This window comes from Eptesicus fuscus, chromosome 13 (genome assembly GCF_027574615.1).
Source record: "Eptesicus fuscus isolate TK198812 chromosome 13, DD_ASM_mEF_20220401, whole genome shotgun sequence".
Taxonomy (NCBI): domain Eukaryota; kingdom Metazoa; phylum Chordata; class Mammalia; order Chiroptera; family Vespertilionidae; genus Eptesicus; species Eptesicus fuscus.
In genome coordinates, this window is record NC_072485.1 from 48,804,933 (window position 1) to 48,824,312 (window position 19,380).

Below are 19,380 nucleotides of genomic sequence, written 5' to 3' on the forward strand. Positions count from 1 at the left end.
TGTGTCTGAACATGATCCCAACAAGCTTTTGACATCAGACAATGGGGGGTCCAGTGGGAAAAAAAAAAAGTAAATATAAAAGAATTACATTTATTTTTACCCAACAGAATGCAGGTAACATAAAAATGTGAACCTGCTACAGCCTGTGGGTTTGAGACCCAGTGTCCTCGGGAGGAATTTCAGCGAGGACCTGCCTTTTGAGTACTTCTCGGTGATTCCTCTGTAATTTGTCTAGTCTCTGCTCCTGACGGCTATGTGGCCTCTCTGCTGGACCCTGGCTCCCTGTGGTCAGGAGTCATGTTTGGCTTATCTCTGTGCCCCTGGCCTAGACATCACCTGAACTACACTAATGAGCCTGAGTGGAGACAGTGTTTATGAAGTGAACACAGCAACTGGCACTAAATGTAACCCCATCCCAAGGCCCCTCCCCTTCAAAGTACTAACCCTTTAAACTTGTCTGTTCTTTATCCTTATATCACAAAGCTATTTACCTGGACCCAGGACTCCCTGCTTCATGCTATAATTGCCTTCATATGATGGAAAATTAACACTATGCCTCAGATTTTACCAGGAGCCGCTAGAAGAACTTGTCTCAGGAAGGTCTCTGTGGTTTTCTAAAATTCTGGTTCCCATGGGAAAACTTTCTTTCTATACTCAGGACCCAGGGACAGTTCATCTCCCTCCTTCTGATGGAATCGAAGGTGCGAGAGATATAACTGGTCAGGGCCCATCAGTACTCTGACTTCTAAGAGACTCAAGAATCAGAGCTTTCCTCGGCTTATGTTTCTGGATGTCATGACCCTTTCCTCTTCCTGTTTATTAACCCACTTAAGCCTTTCCCTTTTAATGATTCAGCACTTCTGTACCGTGTGTTTACTGTAAATTGTGTGAAACTCTTTTAGAGCAGGGGGCAGAAATTGAGAAATAAGCAAACTTTCTCAAAGAAGTTCACCTTGGCCCTTGTTATTAGAAAACAATGAATGTCTCTTTCTTCCCTTGCTGAATACTTACGTGGTGGAATGGATTGAACAGTGTCTCCCCACCCCAAATTTTTGTCTATCTGAACCTCCGAATGTGATCTTATTTGGAATTAGGGTCTTTGTAGGTGTAATTAATTGGAGACCTTGAGGTGAAATCATTCTGGATTTACAGTGAGCCTAAATTTAAAAAATATATATATTTTTATTGATTTCTGAGAGGAAGGGAAAGGGAGAGAGAAATAGAAACAGTAATGATGAGAAAGAATCATTGATTGGCTGCCTCCTGCACTCCCCCTACTGGGGATCGAGCCCGCAACCCGGGCATGTGCCCTTGACTAGAATCAAACCTGGGACCCTTTAGTCCGCAGGCTGACACTCAATCCATTGAGCCAAACTGGCCAGGGCTGAGCCTAAATCTTTATAAGAGAAAGGAGAGGAAGGTTTGGACACAGAGACAGAGGTAGAGATTGGAGTTATGTATCTATAAGCCAAGGAGCACCAGGCAAGGAAGGATCCTCCCCTCGAGCCTATGGAGGGAGCACGGCCCTGCCCGCACTTAGATTTTGGGCTTCCGACCTCCAGACTGTGAGAGGATAAATTTCTGTTGTTCTAAGCCTCTCTGTTGGGAGTAACTTGTTTTGGAAGCTAATACACTTAGCCACACACAAAGCTGTCCGGTATTCCTGTCCGTGTGTGCAGCCACACACAATTTCTTGCAGCCAAACCTAAGGAAGGGCCGTTGCCCAAGCACCATGGTGAGACACTCCTGGCATTCAGCAGGGGCCAGTCTAGAGTTCCTGAAACCCATGTAAGAAAATCTGGATGCTTTGCTGCACACTGACTTTCTGTTTATTGATAAGAAAACTGATTTTCAATTAAAGTAGAAGGAAGCAAGAGCTGGAGGCTCCTCTAGCCTTCTAAATGCTTGAGACTGGACGTGGTGAGGGAGCAGGTGAGAGTCTTTTCTGTTCAGTGCACAGCCTAGGAGGACTCAGCATAGAAGGCAGCAGGAGAGGATGAGTGCCCAGCAAGGTCATTTTAAAGCTGGGGTGCAAATGCAGAAGGCATAAGCAATAACAGCAACAAGAGGTAACACTCCTTCCATTTGCCAGGCATTGATCAGTGTCTTTACATACATTAACTTATTTAATTCTCAAGATACACACTAGGCATGGTTGAAGGGTTCCAGCTCCACATTTGCAGCTGGGATGCCACAGAGGAAAGGTTAAGTAAATAGAAAACAGATGTGCTTGTGACTGAGCTAAAGGTACAGTATTGGGATGTCACCACATTAAGGGCAGCTGGGCAAACAGGGAGGCCATGCAGCATCTATACTTTCTCTTCTTTGTTTTTTATTCAACTCATCTTTTCTGAGTGCTTAGTAGGTGTTAGGTGCTGCCCTAACCACTGTGCATTCAAATAGGAAGAAGTCACAGTCTGCCAGAAAGGAAAGTCTGGAAAATCCAGACATATAAACAGACTCTCTACACACAGTGTGAGCATGGAGGGAAGAGAGAGTGCTAAAGGTCAACAGAGGAAGAGCCCTTAGTCGTCTCATGGTGTGGGGCAGCCAGGATGGTCGGAAAAGGAAGTGAGCACTCAAGGAAGGCTTCCTGAAGTAGGTGATGCTAAAGATGAGTTTGGAACCTGACTGCCCCAAACCAGCACTTGGAGAGCTTTTTATAGATTCCACACCTACACATCTAATCATCAGAATCTCTGAGGATGGGACCCAGAATCAGTGTTTTTTCTAATGCTCTCCAAGTGATTCTCCAAGTTGGTCTGCAGATCTGCTTTTAGGACCAAGGTAGGAAGGGATTATGCCCAAGACCAGCAGAATCATCTGTTAATAAACATTAGCAAGGTTTTACTGAGCTTTGACCATGTGACCTGCCTTGTGCTAGGCATGGTGACACAAATATGAAAACACAATCTGTCCTCAGGGAGATCATGGTCTAGGACAGTAGTTTTCAGCCTAGGTGGACATTAGAATCCCCGAGTTTTTTTTTAGTTTTTTTTTTTTTTTAAAGGATTTCTGGTCCCCTTCCACACCAACTAAGTCATAATCTCTGGGGCTGAAGCCCAAGTGATTTTCAAGTCCAGCCAGGTTTGAGAGCCACTGGTCTATGAGAGAGAGACCTTCAGATAACAGAACAATCTTTTATAGGGTGATGATGCAATGACAGAGACATCCTTGCAAAAAGGAGCCTTCTTTCCCAGCTGGCCCTGAGTCTAAAAGGATAGAGGGGAGTCAGTAAGGGTGAAAGCTGGGGAAGAGGTTTTGAGTATGGAATTCCAAGCAGAGAGGACAAAACTGGAAAACACACAGAATTGAGAAACAGCATGGAATGAACAGGGAGCTACGGACAGTTCCCACAGTCCAGGCAATCTGCACACTTCAAAACAGGGTTGGTGGGCAAAGGAGAATCTTGAATCTGTGTCAAACACTGGAGAATCACTTAACAATTTTAAGTAGGGCATAACATTGTCACTGAGAGGTTTTTAAGATATAACTTGGGGTAGTCTGAAGAGTAGATTTGAGGGGAGAGGGTAAGACTTGAACTAGGGAATCTAGGTGGAAACTTTTGCAGAGGAAGAGACAGGCCTGAACTTAGACATGAGAAGAGGCAGGAGTGGAGAGGAAGGGTTGGTGATGGACTGGGAATGGGGCTTGAGAAAGAGGAGGATTAAAATAAGATGCTCAGTTTCAAGCTCCTATGTCTGGGCAGACAGTGGTATCATGAGCTGAGGTAAAGAATAAGAACTAGAGCAGATTTGGGGGTGGGGAGCTGTTCTCAGTTTTGGGGTCAGGTTCAGCCTGAAGCACCATGGGAACATCCAGGAGAAGCTGTCAAGTGTATGTCTGAAACTAACAGCAGAAGTCAGGGCTCGGGATATCAATCAGGAAGTTGTCAACAGATAGGTGGGTGCAGAACCGAAAAACAGCTAGGACTACCCAAAGAGATGGTGCATATAAGAGCAGGGGGCCAAGGATGGATCCCTGGAGACACTTACGCATCCAGTGGAAGTAAGAGGAGCCTAAAAGGAATTAGGAGCAAGTGGAGAGAGATGAAGACATTCTGAGGTGTGGGATCACACCAAGGGAGCTCAGAGTTACAAGGGAATGTGGGATCTTGCAGGTTAAAAACTAAAATGTCCATGATGACTGTCCAAAGCAGCTTTGATGGAGTACTAGGATGTGACTTGAGAAGTGAATGGAAAGTGAACAGGTATTGACTCTGCAGAAGTTTGAAAAGAGCTATAAGAGGGAGTTTGGACATAAAAGGGAACAAGGGGGTCCAGAGACAGATTTGTAGGAAACACATTGACCTCCTTTCTTCTCTGCCTAAGGCTCTATCCCGGACACTCCCATTTCTCATCTGCCTTTCTGGGATTCACCACCACTGCTTACCTACCCCCTTTGCTTGGTTTGAGCTACAACCCTGAGGAGTCACAGACAGACACTGAATTTCATCATTTTCCAATTATTTTTAACTCAGTTCTCATTGGATTTGCTATGGTTTCAATATCTGGCAGCTGCAATTGGGGGAGATTTGTAGCTTTGGGGTACAGAGAGAAAGGGGGCAAGAGTATGATCAGGACTCCAGTCCTTTAGCAGAGCCCTTAGCAACGCCTCACTGGAGAGCTCCTTGGAGTTTCTTTCTATTAGAGGACACCCACAGCGGGGCTCAGCATGCTGCCCAGAATACTGTGATCCAACGCCCACAGCCCCAGATGGGTCCAGAAGGTACCACCGTTTCCGTAGAAACACGCCTACTGTCAGGGATGCAATCCTGGGGTTGATCCATAGGGTTGGGCACACTCTGACTGGTACTCATTGGCTTCTCATTCTTACTCCCAAATTCTGAAATCTCACTGGTGGTGGGAGTATGTAACCCAACTCAAGTTCCTCCCCCATCGTGGTGACAGTGGTGGGGGTGGGAGGCTGCCTAAAAGCTTGTACCCATAACCCAACCTACTTTCTCAATCACTCAGCCAATAGCTTATGAGAGAAATCAGGAAACAGAGCCTTGAAACTTTAAGCAAAAATCAATCATTTCCCAGTTAGGAAGGGAGAGCTGTGGTATTATAAAGGACTCCCAAGGGAAGCCATGGCCTTGGGAGGAAAGGAGGAGGTCATGTAGTCAACAGCTCAGTCACACATAGAATGCAACATAAGCAATAATCTCCAGGCAGACAGGTTGCTAAGCAGGTTGGGATACTGTGGCTGGCATCTGTTGGGTTCTTCCAACTCAGCAGTTCAAGGTCATTTACATATGACACATGACAAGGTTGTATAAATTGACTAGGGAATCATTTATTTTTTTCTTGTACTTCTTAAGTGTAGGTGACTAGAGGGATAGAGGTTAGTGGCAGGTCAAATTCTCTCATTTGAAATGAGGACACTGAGGTCTGGAGAGAAGTCCTCCATCAAGCATGCTAACCAGGGAGGGTGGTGGGGATAAGTCATGGCATAGCACCTCATCGTCAGCCCCCTTTCTTCAACATGTAGTATATTTTGGGTCTAAGAGTCTACTCTAGCATAGTAAACAAGACTCTGATTGACCCATGGGAAGAGGATTAGTCCTATGTTTGTTTTTTGTTTGTTTTTCCCCACCAAACCCCAAGAAACCCATCCCCATGGGAGCTCCCTACCTCTTGGGGTATGTTCCATGCCATGTACACATGGCTTTTAAATTCATCCATCCAGACTTCGGCCACCCTGAGGGCGTTCCTGCGAACGTGGGCAGTGAGGTCCTCAGTGTAGGGCTTGTGGGCTCGCTCAATGTGGGCAATCCGAGAGCAGGGCAGGACCTCCACACTCCCACCACACTGCCACACCTGCAGAAGACACAGAGCCACTCATCAGTGCCATGACATAAATCTGTGCCTCTAAACCAGGCCACAGGTGACTACTCAATGTGAGTACAGATGAAGCCAGCTCTCTTCACCTTGTCTCACCAGACCACTGTCTGCAAAAGGAGCGAGCTGTACCTTATTTATACTCCTACCCAAGGAGGTTATTGGGTCATTAATTCATGTTTTGTTTCTTCTTGCTGTGGGTTTATGTACAAATAATTAATACACCTTCTCTCTCCATCGCATTCACTCCTCCAAAGAAAAGACATGGCATTTTGTGATCAAAGATCTGAGTTCTCCATGCCCCAAAGGAGAAGCTAACAAAACCCTGATAATGGTCTCTGTAGCAGTGCTGACATGGAGGGACCAGCAGGGACTGCCAGCAGAGATGTCATCTTTACAGAGACTGCATGGACCTGGACAAGGATTAGTGGTTACCACAGGGAGAGAGCAGACACCCTTCTCCTACTCCATCTTTCTTGGGTCCTGAATTCTGATAGAACTCAAGAGAGGGGGAGCTGAAAAAAAAAGGTCCACATTAAACTTTTCAATGGCCTTGGTGAGTAGGAGCTTGAACTAGATGCAATTTGATTTTGAAAATTTTTTTTTAAATGACCTTGCTTTCTGAGCATTGAGGGACAGTGTTTTGGAGCTGTTGCCACAATCATTCCAGCCACTCTGAACTTTCAATGGTCCAGAACGTGCACATGCTTTTGTGCCTTGAGGCTTCTGTCCATTCTGTTTGTAATTTTAGAACACTCTTCCCACTCCTTCTCTAGCTGAAAAATATCATCTCTCAATACCTTGGTCACATGACCCCTCTGTGTGGGGGTCTTTGCTCAATTCTTGAGGCAGAACTAATTGCTTCCTCCTCTGGCCCTCAAAGCTCTTGATATCACAACTTACCTGCTGATAGGCCAGCCTACCTCCCTCTCTCTGAATTCCTAGAGGGCAAAACCCATATCTCATTCATTTCTCATTTCTAGCATCTAAGATAAGGCCTGGTACAGAGAGGTACTTTGTAAGTACTTGTTGAATGAATAAAAAAAATTTATGCTTAATCAGTCAATCAATCAATCAATGTGAGACGAATCTGAAATGCCTGGTCAGAGCTGATGAATGAGGGAAAGCAATCAAGGTCTCTTGGTGGACAGCAGTGGACACTTGTCAGGTATTGTCAACTAGATGATGTGGTGGATGATGTTTACACTTACAGCTTGTGCCCATCAAAAACCATATGTCTTCATCTAAGATAAGGTCAGCTTTGGATTTAGCTTAATTTCCCTATGCTAGTTAGAAAGAGAATTGCTTCTCTTCCATCAATCTATCTCACACCAGTTGGTCCCCCACAGGCTGTTAGAGTTGGAAGGCAATTTATTGATTTACCACTTTCAAAGCTTGTCCTGCACTTCGCATATTATTTAGGGCCAAATAAAGAGGAAATAAACATTCCCACTGAGCATCCACTATGTTCCAGGCCTGGACTCTGCTTGTGGGGAGGCAGTATAGCATGGTGGTTATAAGTGCATGATTTGGGATCAAATCCTGGCTGTTTCTTACTACCTATATGACCTTGACTAAGTCATTGATCTCATTGTGGTTCAGTTTCCTCATCTTAGGGATCATAAAAGTACCTCTCTCATGAAACTGTTGAGAAGATTAAAGTTATATGCAAATTGTTTAGGAAAATGTCTGGCACATAATACTCAATCAATCTCAGTTATTACCATACAAATTATACAACAGACGCTTTAGAATGCCCTGTGAGGTAGTTGTTATTGCCTCTAATTCCAAGTGAAGAGACAGACTAACGACTGTCCCTTGCCCAAGACCACACAACTGGTACTGAAGACAAAAGGATCTGACACCCACCAAAGCCAGAGGAGGACCCATGCTCCCTCAGGGTGATGCTGCTTTAAAAGTAGTTCCCACACCCAGAGTGGTCCTGTGAATTGGGAGTGCAAGCCTCAGACTGTGCATCTTCATTTCTGTGACCTATCCATCCTGGGAATTGTGCTCATGTCCAATTCACTTGGCTTAGATTTTCCATGGAAGCCTGTTTATACTGTGAATATGTTATTGACAACACAGAGTCAGGGTAATTATTCTTTTTGGAACTGCAGGCTATTACTTGACATATTTCAGCAACACAGTACAACATAATTCATAACAAAGCTCTTCTATTATGAGGCCTGTTTCTCAAAGAGTCAGTTCCCTATTCACCTAAGAGTGGGTGGTTCTGCTAGTTGTAATCAGAAGGATGGTGGAAGCACCTCCCATCAGGCCCTTAGCCACACAGTAAAGGGAGCGTGTAAACTCACTGTAGAGATCTTGATCCTCCCTGACTCTATCCCGCTGCCACTGTCCTCTTGCAGACTAGGCTTGTCCCCTCTGGGCTCTGCAACAGCCTCCAAACAACTGATTCCCTCCTGCCTTCCTCCTCCAGCCTCTTCTCCAAGCAGCAGCCAGAGGAATCTTTGGAAGGTGTAAGCAGGACCAGAGGCCTCCTGCACCACGCCCTCCCCAGCCCAGCCCCTGCCCACCCCTCTAGCCTCCTGCCTGCTTCCCCCCACACTCTATGCTACAGACCTGCTGAGATGCCTTTATCTCCTCTGGAGTGCCAGGGTTTTCTCTCACCTCTGGACTTCTATACATGCAATTACCTGCCCCACCCCTACCACACTTCCCCTGACTCATCCTCAGGGTATCAGTTCAACATCACATCCCTGCACCCCTTCAACTAGGATAGCCTGTTGCTCTGTGGTCCCTGCCCTATCTTTCCCACTTAAGCACTCTTTCACTTGCTCTTTAATTACCTTCTTCCCTTTCAAAATGTTCTGAAGTTCTTCACAGATCCTACTGTAGACATGTGCTAAGTGGTGCTCAGGACGGATGATGGGTTTCCAGCGGGGTGTGGGCAGTGCTGCCTGCTGGGAGTAACACATAGTGACCTAAAGCACAGTGTTGGAGAGAGCGGGAACTGGGCTCCAGGGTTCCGCCTCCACCACCTGCTGCTGTGTCACCTCTGGCAGGTGCCTCCTCCCAGGGGAAGAGGGAGATGAGGTGAGGCTATCTGTTAACCTTGCACCTGCCTCAGTGTGAGCACTGCATGGGGTGAGGACAGGACATCTGGGTCAATTCTAACCCTGCTGTGTGCTGGCTGAGTGGCAACTGTAGGCTACCTAACCTCTCATTGTGAAACGTATATGACAGTGGTCCCTGCACTGGGCGGTGGGCTTGGGAAGCTCCTGTCATAATGCTGGGAACCCTGTGAGCCTTAGTCTGCACCCATTATTATTACTTTAAAACAACCATTATAACTGCTATTTGGCTCCTCCTGTGCATCCTGAACCACGTCCAGCACGGCCAGGGGTGAACCTGAGGAGGGGCGGTGAAGGATTAAAGAAGACAGCTAAGAGAATATAGTTGGGACCAGGTGGATCACTGTGCCTGGGCGAGGAAACAGTGACACAGCCTGTAAGCAGAAGCTTTATTTTATAGTCAGATCACACAAAGCAAAACAAGGGCAAGATGTTTACAGTGTTCTTGTGAGTTTCAAATCTGCTTCTTTCCTGTTGTTGCCATTCTCTGAACTCTATCAAGCTTTGTTTACGCAGCACTTGCTGCACCCCCTGCAGCCCACATCCCTTAGCTACCTAGGACTACAGGGTCAGACTATAAGGTCAAGCTTACAACCATAGCCTTTTGGCTATAATTGTGCTGGGAGGGCTCTGCCCTCTAAGCTGGGTCTTGTATGTGGCTTTGCCACAGTCAGTCTGAGACTTGAACCTGTCCAAACGCTGTAGCCGCTCTCCACACATCCACCTTCAGGGAGCAGAGGACTCAGCTGTCTGGGTGAAGCTCACCAGATGACAGATGGGTTGCCTTCCACTGTGCTCCCCCCAGAGACTGGGAGCACTTGCTAACCCAGGGGTCATCGTCACTCTCTTCTCTTCTGTGGAAGGACCTCATCTATGGAGAGGGTGAAAGCCTTTGGGTTCCCGGCAGCTTCTGGCTGTTGGAACAGAAGATGTGTGTTGGGAGCCTGGCTAATGCCGCTGAAGTAAAGACGAGAAAGCCTGTGCTCTCCCATCCCTGGTGATGAGAGGCTCCAGCTGACAATAGTTGAGATAGGAGACTCTCAAGTCTCTCTCATGGCTGATCTCAGACCCTCTCATGAATGGTAGACAAAGCGTAGGAAAGGAAGTCACTGGAGTTTGGACTTCATGAGGATGATGCCAGGAAGCTTCCATGGAGGCTTGGGAGGGGTAGGGGATGGGAAGAGAGAAGGAGCTGGGATTGGGACATACATCACAGCTAGTGTGATGTGGGAAGACCCAAATCAGATGGAGGCTACAGGGACGCAAGGTCACTGATGGAGGGCGACGATGCAGGAAAGAATGCGGGCTTAGCGCTGCAAATTCAATGGGGCAGGGATGACAAGAGAAGAGAGGGCAGGGAAGGTGGGTACCAAAGGGGTGGCTGAGCTGAAGACTAAGGGTCTAAGCAAGAAGTCAGGTGAGGTCACAAGGCACAGGAAGCACCTGCAAGAGGCAGGACTTAATATTTACATAAAGTACATGTGACCTAGGATTGTAAAAAAGAGAGGTACATGCTAGTCTTCCCGGCACTGAGGACACCTGACAGCATGTCCACCCAGGGCTGGACCTCATGGCTCTGGCTGGACAATGGTCAACATGTGTCTTGACCACACCAAGTTCTCTCCTGTCTCTGTGCCTTTGCACCTGCTATTCCATCTTTCTGGAATTACTCTCCCCACACTTGTTACCCAGCACCAATATTACCTTCTTTGACCCGTCCAGTCTAAATGAGATCCCCTTGAATACTTTTAGTTGCCCTGTCTTTTTTATTAATAACACTTATTCATAATACTTCCGTTTATGTATTTATTTTGTCAATGTGCGCCCCCCCTCGCTAGACTATAAGCTCCAGGAAGACAAGGGTCACATTGTATACACCAGGCATCTAATATATAAGCAATATCTGTTATTTGAATGAGTGATTCCAGCAATCCGAGAGCCCTGGGCTTTAACTATACAGATAGGTGGTTTTAAGTCACTCAGTGAGATCCCCTAATAAAAGCGATAAACATAAAAGGCGATAAACATTTACTGAACACAATGACTTCCTTCAAACCCAAGCGGTTTTTCAGCAGAGTCCTGACATTTAAGTGCGTACTGCTGCAACCGAAAAGACTTACTCTGGCTGCAGAGCTTAAATTAACATCGTAAAACCTGGGAAGCCATCAAATGAGCATGGGCTATAGCAGGCGGCTCCTTCTTGTGGAACCTGAACTCCCCACAGAAGGCCCCCAACCTCGCCAATGCCTGCTTTCGCCCTCAGAGTAGCTTCTGGGCCCCAGTTGTGACCAATAACCCGAAGCAAGTCCCACTCACCACCCACCCTTCCCAGAGCACCCTGGTTGTGAGATTGTTTCTGAAAAGTCTGGAAGAGGGTTTAAATCCTGCCTTTACCGCCCATTAGCCTTTGATTTGGATGTCAGTTGCCTTTTTATGGGGAATAATGATAACCTGGGAGGTTTAAAAGAGATACTGTATGAAAAGCTCCCACTAGCAAAGACAGGCACATAGTGGGTTTCTAGGGCAGGGCACATCCTTTCCCTTCCCAGGGCTGGCAGCTCCTGACACAAGGTCAGGATCACAAGCTTGAGTTTATGCTTGCCACTTTCCCCTTCCATGCCTCAGGGTCTCCCAGCTGTCAAATGGAGGAGCTGGACTCAGTAATGTCTTAGATCCTTTCTACTTCTTTATTTCTACTTTTTAATACATTTTTATTTTTTTAGAGAGAGAGGAAAGGAAAGGGAGATAGAAACATTAATGAGAGAGAAACACCATTGATTGGATGCCTCCTGCACACCTCCACTGGGGATCGAGCCTGCAATCCGGGCATGTGCCCTGCCTGGGAATCAAAAAGTGGCCTCTTGGTTCCTGGGTCGACTCTCAACCACGGAGCAACACTGGCTGGGCTTTTCTACTTCTTTCACTGTGTGAGGCTAAGTTTTCTTGCCAGTACCTCAAATGATGTCTGTATGTGAGACACAACCGGCAGAGCTGTAACTGGGATTTGTAAACTGGGAAATGCTGGAAGCAAGGCAACAGGACACACTGTGACCATCTCTCCTACTCAGAGACTCGTGCTCACTGTAGTCTGTGGCCACTCAGACTTACATGTCTCCTATCAGCCACTCCTGTGTTAAATCATTTTGCTTATTAATGTCCTTCTGAAGCACTGTGTTGAGAAGGATTTGAACTCCTCCCCCTCTCCTCCCCCCCCCCCCCGCGGGGCTCAGTGGAAAAGCCTGCCATAATTTATTAGTAACGTTTATTGTGGGTAAGGGGTTGGTGGGGTGGGGGGGCAGTGACACCTGAGCCTTGTACTTCATAGCCACGGTTCACAGCTCAAGATCACAAGTCCTTTCCAGCTTTTATCTCCTCAGGACTTGTACTGAGCTCTTTGCTCTTGGCAAAATGTTCCCACTGTTCCCTTAGCCCAGAAAACCTCTTTCCTGCTCCCCATCCATCCAAAGCCAGCCTGGCCCCATTCCTCCAAACTCCCGAAACACGATTTGTACCACTCATGTGGTCTGCATTTCTTGGCTCATGTTGTTAATTATCTTTTTATGTGTAGCTGTTTCGCCTAACTTGGCTGTGAAATGCTGAGACAAGAGTGGAAAGCCAAACCAGGCAGGCTGGGGGAGAAAGATGAGGAGGATGGAGGCTGAAGCGGAGGCCTGACAACTGCTGGCAGACCACAGTGATCCACAGAGTGGCTGTGGGGTCAGACATGCGACAAAGACATCGAGCCGGGCTGGGCAGAGCGGTCCTTCAGTTCTGTCACAGGCACCTCACTCATTGCACCCCTGTCCGGCCCTGCATGGGAATAAGAGGGGAGAGAAGCCTGGCCGGTGTGGCTCAGGTGGTTGAGCATCAACCTATGAACCAGGAGGTCGCAGTTTGATTCCCAACCAGGGTACATACCAGGGTTGCTGCTCCATCCCCAGTAGGAAACGTGGAGGAGGCAGCCAATCAGTGATTCTCTCTCATCATTGCTGTTTTATCTCTCTATCCCTCTCCCTTCCTCTCTGAAATCAATGAAAAAATATTTTTTAAAAAAGAAGGGGAAAGAGGTCAAATTTGGGCAAGGCTAAGATAAAAGGCAGGGGCTGTCAGCAAGCTGAGTCAAGGGTGGGAGGTAGAGGAGGAGCTGGGATGGGGATGATGTAAGACAAGGAGTCCAACTCCTCCCCAAATGCATCTCATTCCAGCACTTGCCACCTTTAGTCTCCAGAGAAAGATCACACTCCTTCACCTGATTTGCAGGATCTCTGAGATCTGGGCCGTCCTATTCACTGCAGCTTCATCCTTTACCCCATACTGTCCAGTTTCACCACCTTCTCTTAGTTCCTAGGGCAGACCTTGTTCTTGGCTTTCTCCCCACCCACCACATGCCATTCCCTTTATTGGACTTCTCTCCCACCCCACCACCACCTGCATTTATTTGGTAATTCCTACCTACTTTCCCTACTGCCCTAAATTTGGTTAAATGCCTCTGCTATGTGTTCCCATAGCACCCATACTTCCCCTTGCACAGCACTTACGATCACTCTCTGTGTGTGTGTGTGTGTGTGTGTGTGTGTGTGTGTGTGTGTGTGTGTATGTATATAAAATGCATACATACAGTTAAAGACACATAATACAGGGGACAACTGTTTCCTTACCACCTGCTTAAGAAACAGTACATTGGCAAGAACTTAGAAATCTCTTTGTGCCCCTCCTTACCCCCAGATGTAATCCATTATCCTGAAATTTGTTAATAATTTTCTTGCCACCAACCCCAAACTACCTGTTTAGCTTTCGTTTTGGCTGTTTTTGAATGCTACGTGAATGGAAGCATACTGTCTGCATTCTGCAACTTGCTTTTTGCTTCATTTCCTTGCACCACCACCGTGTTCCATTGTATAAATACACAGCAGTTTGCTTAGGCATTCTCCGGTTGGGTGGCAGGCTGGCTGATTCCAGTATGATGAACAGCGCTTCTTGGAACAATCTTATATACGTCTCTTGGTGCCCAAGAGCGGGAGCCTCAGTGTGTTTACGCGACAGAGGGATTTTTGAGGCACGGGTTACACACACAGTCAACTTGCCTAGGAAAAGCAAAACTCTTCCAAAGTCAGTCCCCAAGTTCCACTCCCACCAGCACAGATGAGCACTCATGTTGCTTCACAATTGCGCCAACACTTGGCATTGTCCAACGTTTTCATTTTTGCCAATCCAATGGATATGAGATTCATTCTCACGGTGGTTTTAATTTGCAACTCCCTGACTACTAGTGAGATAGAGCTTTTCTTTCTCCTGTTTATGGGTCCGCAACACCCGCCAGTAGAGGAGGCCCTGGCCCCCTCGCTCTCATTAAGGACCCTCCAGTGCCTAAACAGGATCTGGCTCATGACAGACACTTACTGCATGAATGAAAGACACACTGGGCTTTAGTGCTGAATTATCCCCACTGCACTTTACTTGGTACTCTCCCAGGTTTCCAAGGGTAGACATTTTGTTATTTTATTTAAAGTATAAAGAAACATTTTTAAAGTCTGACAATGCTTATTCTTTCATCAGACCCCACTGAAAAACACTCCCTGGGGATACAGCTTCTGCCCTCCTCTTACAATAGACACTACTGAAGAATCTCTGGACAGACCACTGCTTGGGAAAACTGGGGTGCTTTTTCTTGGAAGGTGTCCCTGATGGGTTCTGGTTTTAGTTGACCCTACGAAGCACCCAAAGCAACTTCCCTATTTGAAAGGGATTCTTCATAACTACCAGAAGGCCGCAGGGGGAGTCACCTGGCAGAATTCCAAGGAGGGACCAGCTGGGCTGGAATGTCTGGACGCTTTTCCTGAAGAAAACGTTAAAAGGCAGTTTTACAGGGACTGGAGCTTTGTTGAAATAGCTGCTTTCCTACCGGAAACCCAGGGGCAGCGATGGCACCAAGCTCAGCACACTAGCCCATCATGTACAGAGGATCCAGCTCTTCCTCGGACCCTAATGCTCTGACTATAAAGACTGGGGCTGTGGGAGTTCACTTCCTCATGGGAGAGCTCATGAAGATCTCTTGGCCAACTTGGTCATTGAGCTTGGAAGGCATCCTTTCATGGTTCCAACCAAGGAGAGTTTATTCATGATGACCTCAAATCTCCTATCAGCCAACAGGCCTTATTAATACTGTCCAAAGTCAGGCTAAGTTGAACTCAAGACAAAAAATGAAGAAAAGAAAGAAGTCAGGCCTGAACATACTGGTATTAGAGAAGCAGAGACAGGAGAAGGGTGGTCTACAAGGGTGTGGCAGACTCCTGTCATTCACTAATCCATTCATGCTCCTCTACATCTTCCAGACTCCCTTGCAGTCATGAGGGACCATGTGAGCAGCTCAGACCAATGGAATGAGAGAGGAAATGGCAGCTGTCACTTCCTGGCCAAGGTGGGTAAGTATCTAGTGTGGGAAACCCGTAAGAATTTCTATTCCTTTCCCTCATAATCTGCTGGATGTTTAAGCCAGGATGACCTTGAAGTTCAAAGATAGGGAACCCACAAAGGAAGTAACCTGAGTCCCTCGGTCACCACTTGGAAAATAGCTGCCCCGGGGACTGTGATATGAGCAGGAAATGAACTTGTCCTAGGTTAAGCCTCTGGGGCTTGAGGGCTGCTACTGCAGCCTGTGATTATTTTCCCTGATTACTTTAATCTGCCAGTGTGCAAAGAGCCAAGGTGACCAGAGAAGCCTGGGCTTGGGCCCTGTAGCACTGGTACCAGGGATTCAGTCTATTGGGTGGGACTTTGTGGCAGAAGGTTCCGGGGCTGAGAAGAGATGGTCCAGAAAGTGACAGCTCCCCAAATCCAGGTGATGAGTCAGTTCAGAGCAGGACCTCCTAGAGGCTGAAGATTTAGCTGGCTATCAGAGAGTAGATTTAGTCCCAAGGGATGAGAGAGGAAGCTGCCAGGGGTAGGAGGGTGTTAGGACCCCAGTAAAACAGGCTGCAGGTTAGAGTCTGGTTCAAGTCCAGGGCAGAGGTCAGAAGACCCGAAAGAAGTCGGCAGGGAGGAAAAGAAAAGGCCGCGGCTTGGAGGTCATGCATGGCTAGGGGCTCCTCAGGCAGCCATAGACCGCAGCCCTGTGGCAGCTCCACCATCTCAAAATGAGCCAGGGAGGTGGGAAAGGCTGGCTAGTCCCCGTGCAGGCATTTCCATGGAAACAAAACTATAGCAACCCCAAGGGGCAGAAGTATTGGCCAAATTCCAAATCAGGGTCCCATTGACCCATGTGCAGTTTACTCTAATCATGTATTTGTTTGGAACTAAGCTCTCTGACCCCATGACCATCACTGGTGCTACTAGAGAATGATAATGAGCTTGAATGTAACAGGGACTTGGGGAGCAATTTTCTGAAATCCAAATAAAACCCTCCCATCCCTCATCTGAGAGTCTTTTCCATTTCTATGGAGTGTTCAGAGCCCTCTCTGGTGAGTTAAGTCCCTTTGAATTGCTGTGAGCACACCTTCTTTGTGGCCACATTCTGAAAAGCTCACTCTATCCAGCTGCTATTCAGATCTGGTCCCCTGGACTATGTTTAATTTATGCTTTTCTATATGCAGATGAACCACTTACTCACTTAAAGTGTTTCCTCTTTATGTCTTTAATCAGTGACTATTTCTTTATTCTCTCAGAAGTTTAATCTAATCAGAAACAAATCCCATATGTATCACTGGCTCATTAGCATGTCCCAATCAAATTCAAATGGACTGCCCATATCAGATGTCCCCTCAAAAGTGCGACACTGGCCCACCATAGTTCAGGAGGGTCTTTTTTGAAATGCCAGGAAAACCAAGAATCACTATTCTGTCACCCCAGCACAGTGGGCCATCTACCAAGTGGCAGGTAACTCAGGTGTCACTGAGCCAGCATAGGTGAGGAACTGCGGCAGTCTGGCAGACCCTGTTGCAGACATTAGAGGAAGCTGTGTGTTTGGCCCAAGCACTACCCCCACATTCGGCTCCATGGGACCTTCGAGGTTATCATTCAGATAATAAAAATGAATCTGAGATGCTGAGTATCCTCTCAGAAATTATATTTGTTCTGTGGAGCTTTCCTCTTACTCCACTGGAATTCAGATTAAGACAGCTGGTGTGCTGGGTCCTTGCTTAAAGAGATTTGCCCTTTTTATACACATCAGAATGAATTTTCAGCTTGGGTATCATCTCTGAAAGGCACTTATAGAAAACTCACATTAAAAATGGGATTTACCAAAGAGATCAGCATTGCAGTATCGTAGAACTATAGGGGACCTGACATCACCTCCCATCCTTTCCTGGGTAAGGAAACTGAGGTCCAAGGTCACATGCTAATTTAGAAGCAGAGTAGAAAATGCCTCCAAGACCTCTGCTCCTTGGAAAACAGAAGGTCATTGTGGTTACAAGCACAGGCTTTGGGGTTCAACAATCTTGTTATCAAAGCACACATTTCCCATTTGCTGGGTTGGTGACTTTAGGCAATTCATTTCACCTTCTAACATCCAGTTTCCTTGTCTGTGAAATGGAAACAAAAATGACACATTGCAAAAATAGATGTTTTGATAATTCAATGAGGTAATAAATGCAGGAGGTTTATTTCAACACCCAGTACAAGTTTAAAACCCACTAAGTATTGGATAAAATTATTATCACTGTAAGATTCCATTGATTCACCATTGCTATAATGAGAGCTTTTTCAGGCAGGGGGAAATATCACCTTCCTCTGAGCTGAAGATTTATATATCTAACTGCCTACACGTCACCCTCACTGTATGTCTCTCAGGCACCATAAACTTACCTTGTTCACAACCAAGTTCTTTATTTTCTTCCCTGCCTGCCCATCTGTCCTTTAGTCTTCCCCTCATCCACCTAATAGCCCAAGCCTGAAACCTACATAAATAATGTAATTCATCCATAATTATGTCATCTTCCTCTCTCTCCACATCCAATTACATCAGCAAATGCAGTCAGTGCTACCTCCTAAATATAGCTAATTTAATCACATCTCTCAATCTGCACAGCCAACATCCTGGTCCAAGCGCTATTATTTTTGTGTGGACAACTCTATCAACAGCCTCCTAACAAGTCTCTTTGCTTCAACCCTGTTGACCTTCAATCCATCTCCCAGAATTATAAATCAGATCATGTCCTTTCTCTGCTTTAATTCAAGCCAACAATTATTTATTGAGCACTTACTATGTGCCTGGCACTGTTGTATGAGATAGGAATTTCGTCACAGAACAAAACATACAAAATCCCCAACTTTCTGGAAGTTATATTCTATGTTTTCCATTGTAGTACTTGCTATGGACTAAATTGTGTCCCCCTCCAATTCACATGTCGAAGCCCTAACCCCCAGGTGACTGTATTGGAGAAAGAAAGTTTAAAAAGGTGCTTAAGGTTAAAGGAAGGTGTAGGGTGAGGCCCTGATCAGGCGGAACTGGCATCCTTATAAGAAAAGGAAGAGACACTAGAGCATTCTCTCTGCCATTTAAGGACACACTGAGAAGGTAGGTGGTCTGAAAGTCAGGAAGAGGGCTCTCACCAGAACCCGACCACACTGGCATCTTGATCTCAGACTTCCTGCCTCCAGAACTGTGAGAAAGTCAATTCCTATTGGTTAAGCCACCTAATCTGTGGTATGCTGTTATGGCAGCTCGAGTTATCTAATATAGCACTTATTGCAATTTGTAACTATATATTTATTTTTTATCCCCTTTTATCAGCTGTCTGTCTCATTGTACCATTAGCTCCTCCAAGAGGAAAGGGCTGTGTTTACTTTCTAAACATTATATGCCCATGTTAAACACTGTATACCCAATGCCACATATGGTAGGCACTTAACAAATAATGTCAAGTGAATGAACTGCATTAAAAGAGTAATATGCAGATTGACCATCACTCCAACACACAAGATGGCTGCCCCCATGTGGTCAAAGATCTTGCCCCCATGTGGACACAAGATGGCCGCCACAAGATGGCCAGCAGGTGAGGGCAGTTGGGAGGGACCAGGCCTGCAAGAGAGGGCAGTTGGGGGCAATCAAGCCTGCAGGGGGTGACCAGGCTGGCAGAGGAGGGAAGTTGGGGGGGACCCAGGCCTGCAGTGGAGAGCAGTTGGGGGGGGGGGGACCAGGCCTGCAGGAGAGGGCAGTTAGGGGCAAACAGGCTGGCAGGGGAGCAGTTAGGCATCAATCAGGCTGGTAGGGGAGTGGTTAGGGGGTGATCAGGCTGGTAGGCAGAAACAGTTAGTGGCAATCAGGAAGGCAGGCAGGCGAGCAGTTGGGAGCCAGCAGTCCCGGATTGGAGAGGGTGCAGGCTGGGCTGAAGGACACCCCCCCTCTGTGCACGAATTTCGTGCACTGGGCCCCTAGTAAAATTATGTCGTGTGACCATATGTTCTGGTTTGCCCATAACAATACTGGTTTATACCTGTCG

General features: G+C 46.7%; 1 protein-coding gene across 4 annotated transcripts in view; it reads right to left on the bottom strand.

Annotated features, from left to right (window-relative positions):
• Positions 1-19,380, bottom strand: part of GALNT18 (polypeptide N-acetylgalactosaminyltransferase 18) — a 288,829-nt gene that overhangs the window by 39,298 nt on the left and 230,151 nt on the right. For 3 of the 4 annotated variants that reach the window (XM_054724626.1, XM_054724625.1, XM_008151029.3), the window contains exon 7: positions 5,637-5,822. The exons of the other annotated variant lie outside the window; for it this stretch is intronic. In XM_054724626.1, coding sequence (XP_054580601.1) covers positions 5,637-5,822 — 186 coding nt within the window. The remainder of the gene's footprint in view (positions 1-5,636; positions 5,823-19,380) is intronic. 4 annotated transcript variants of the gene reach the window in all.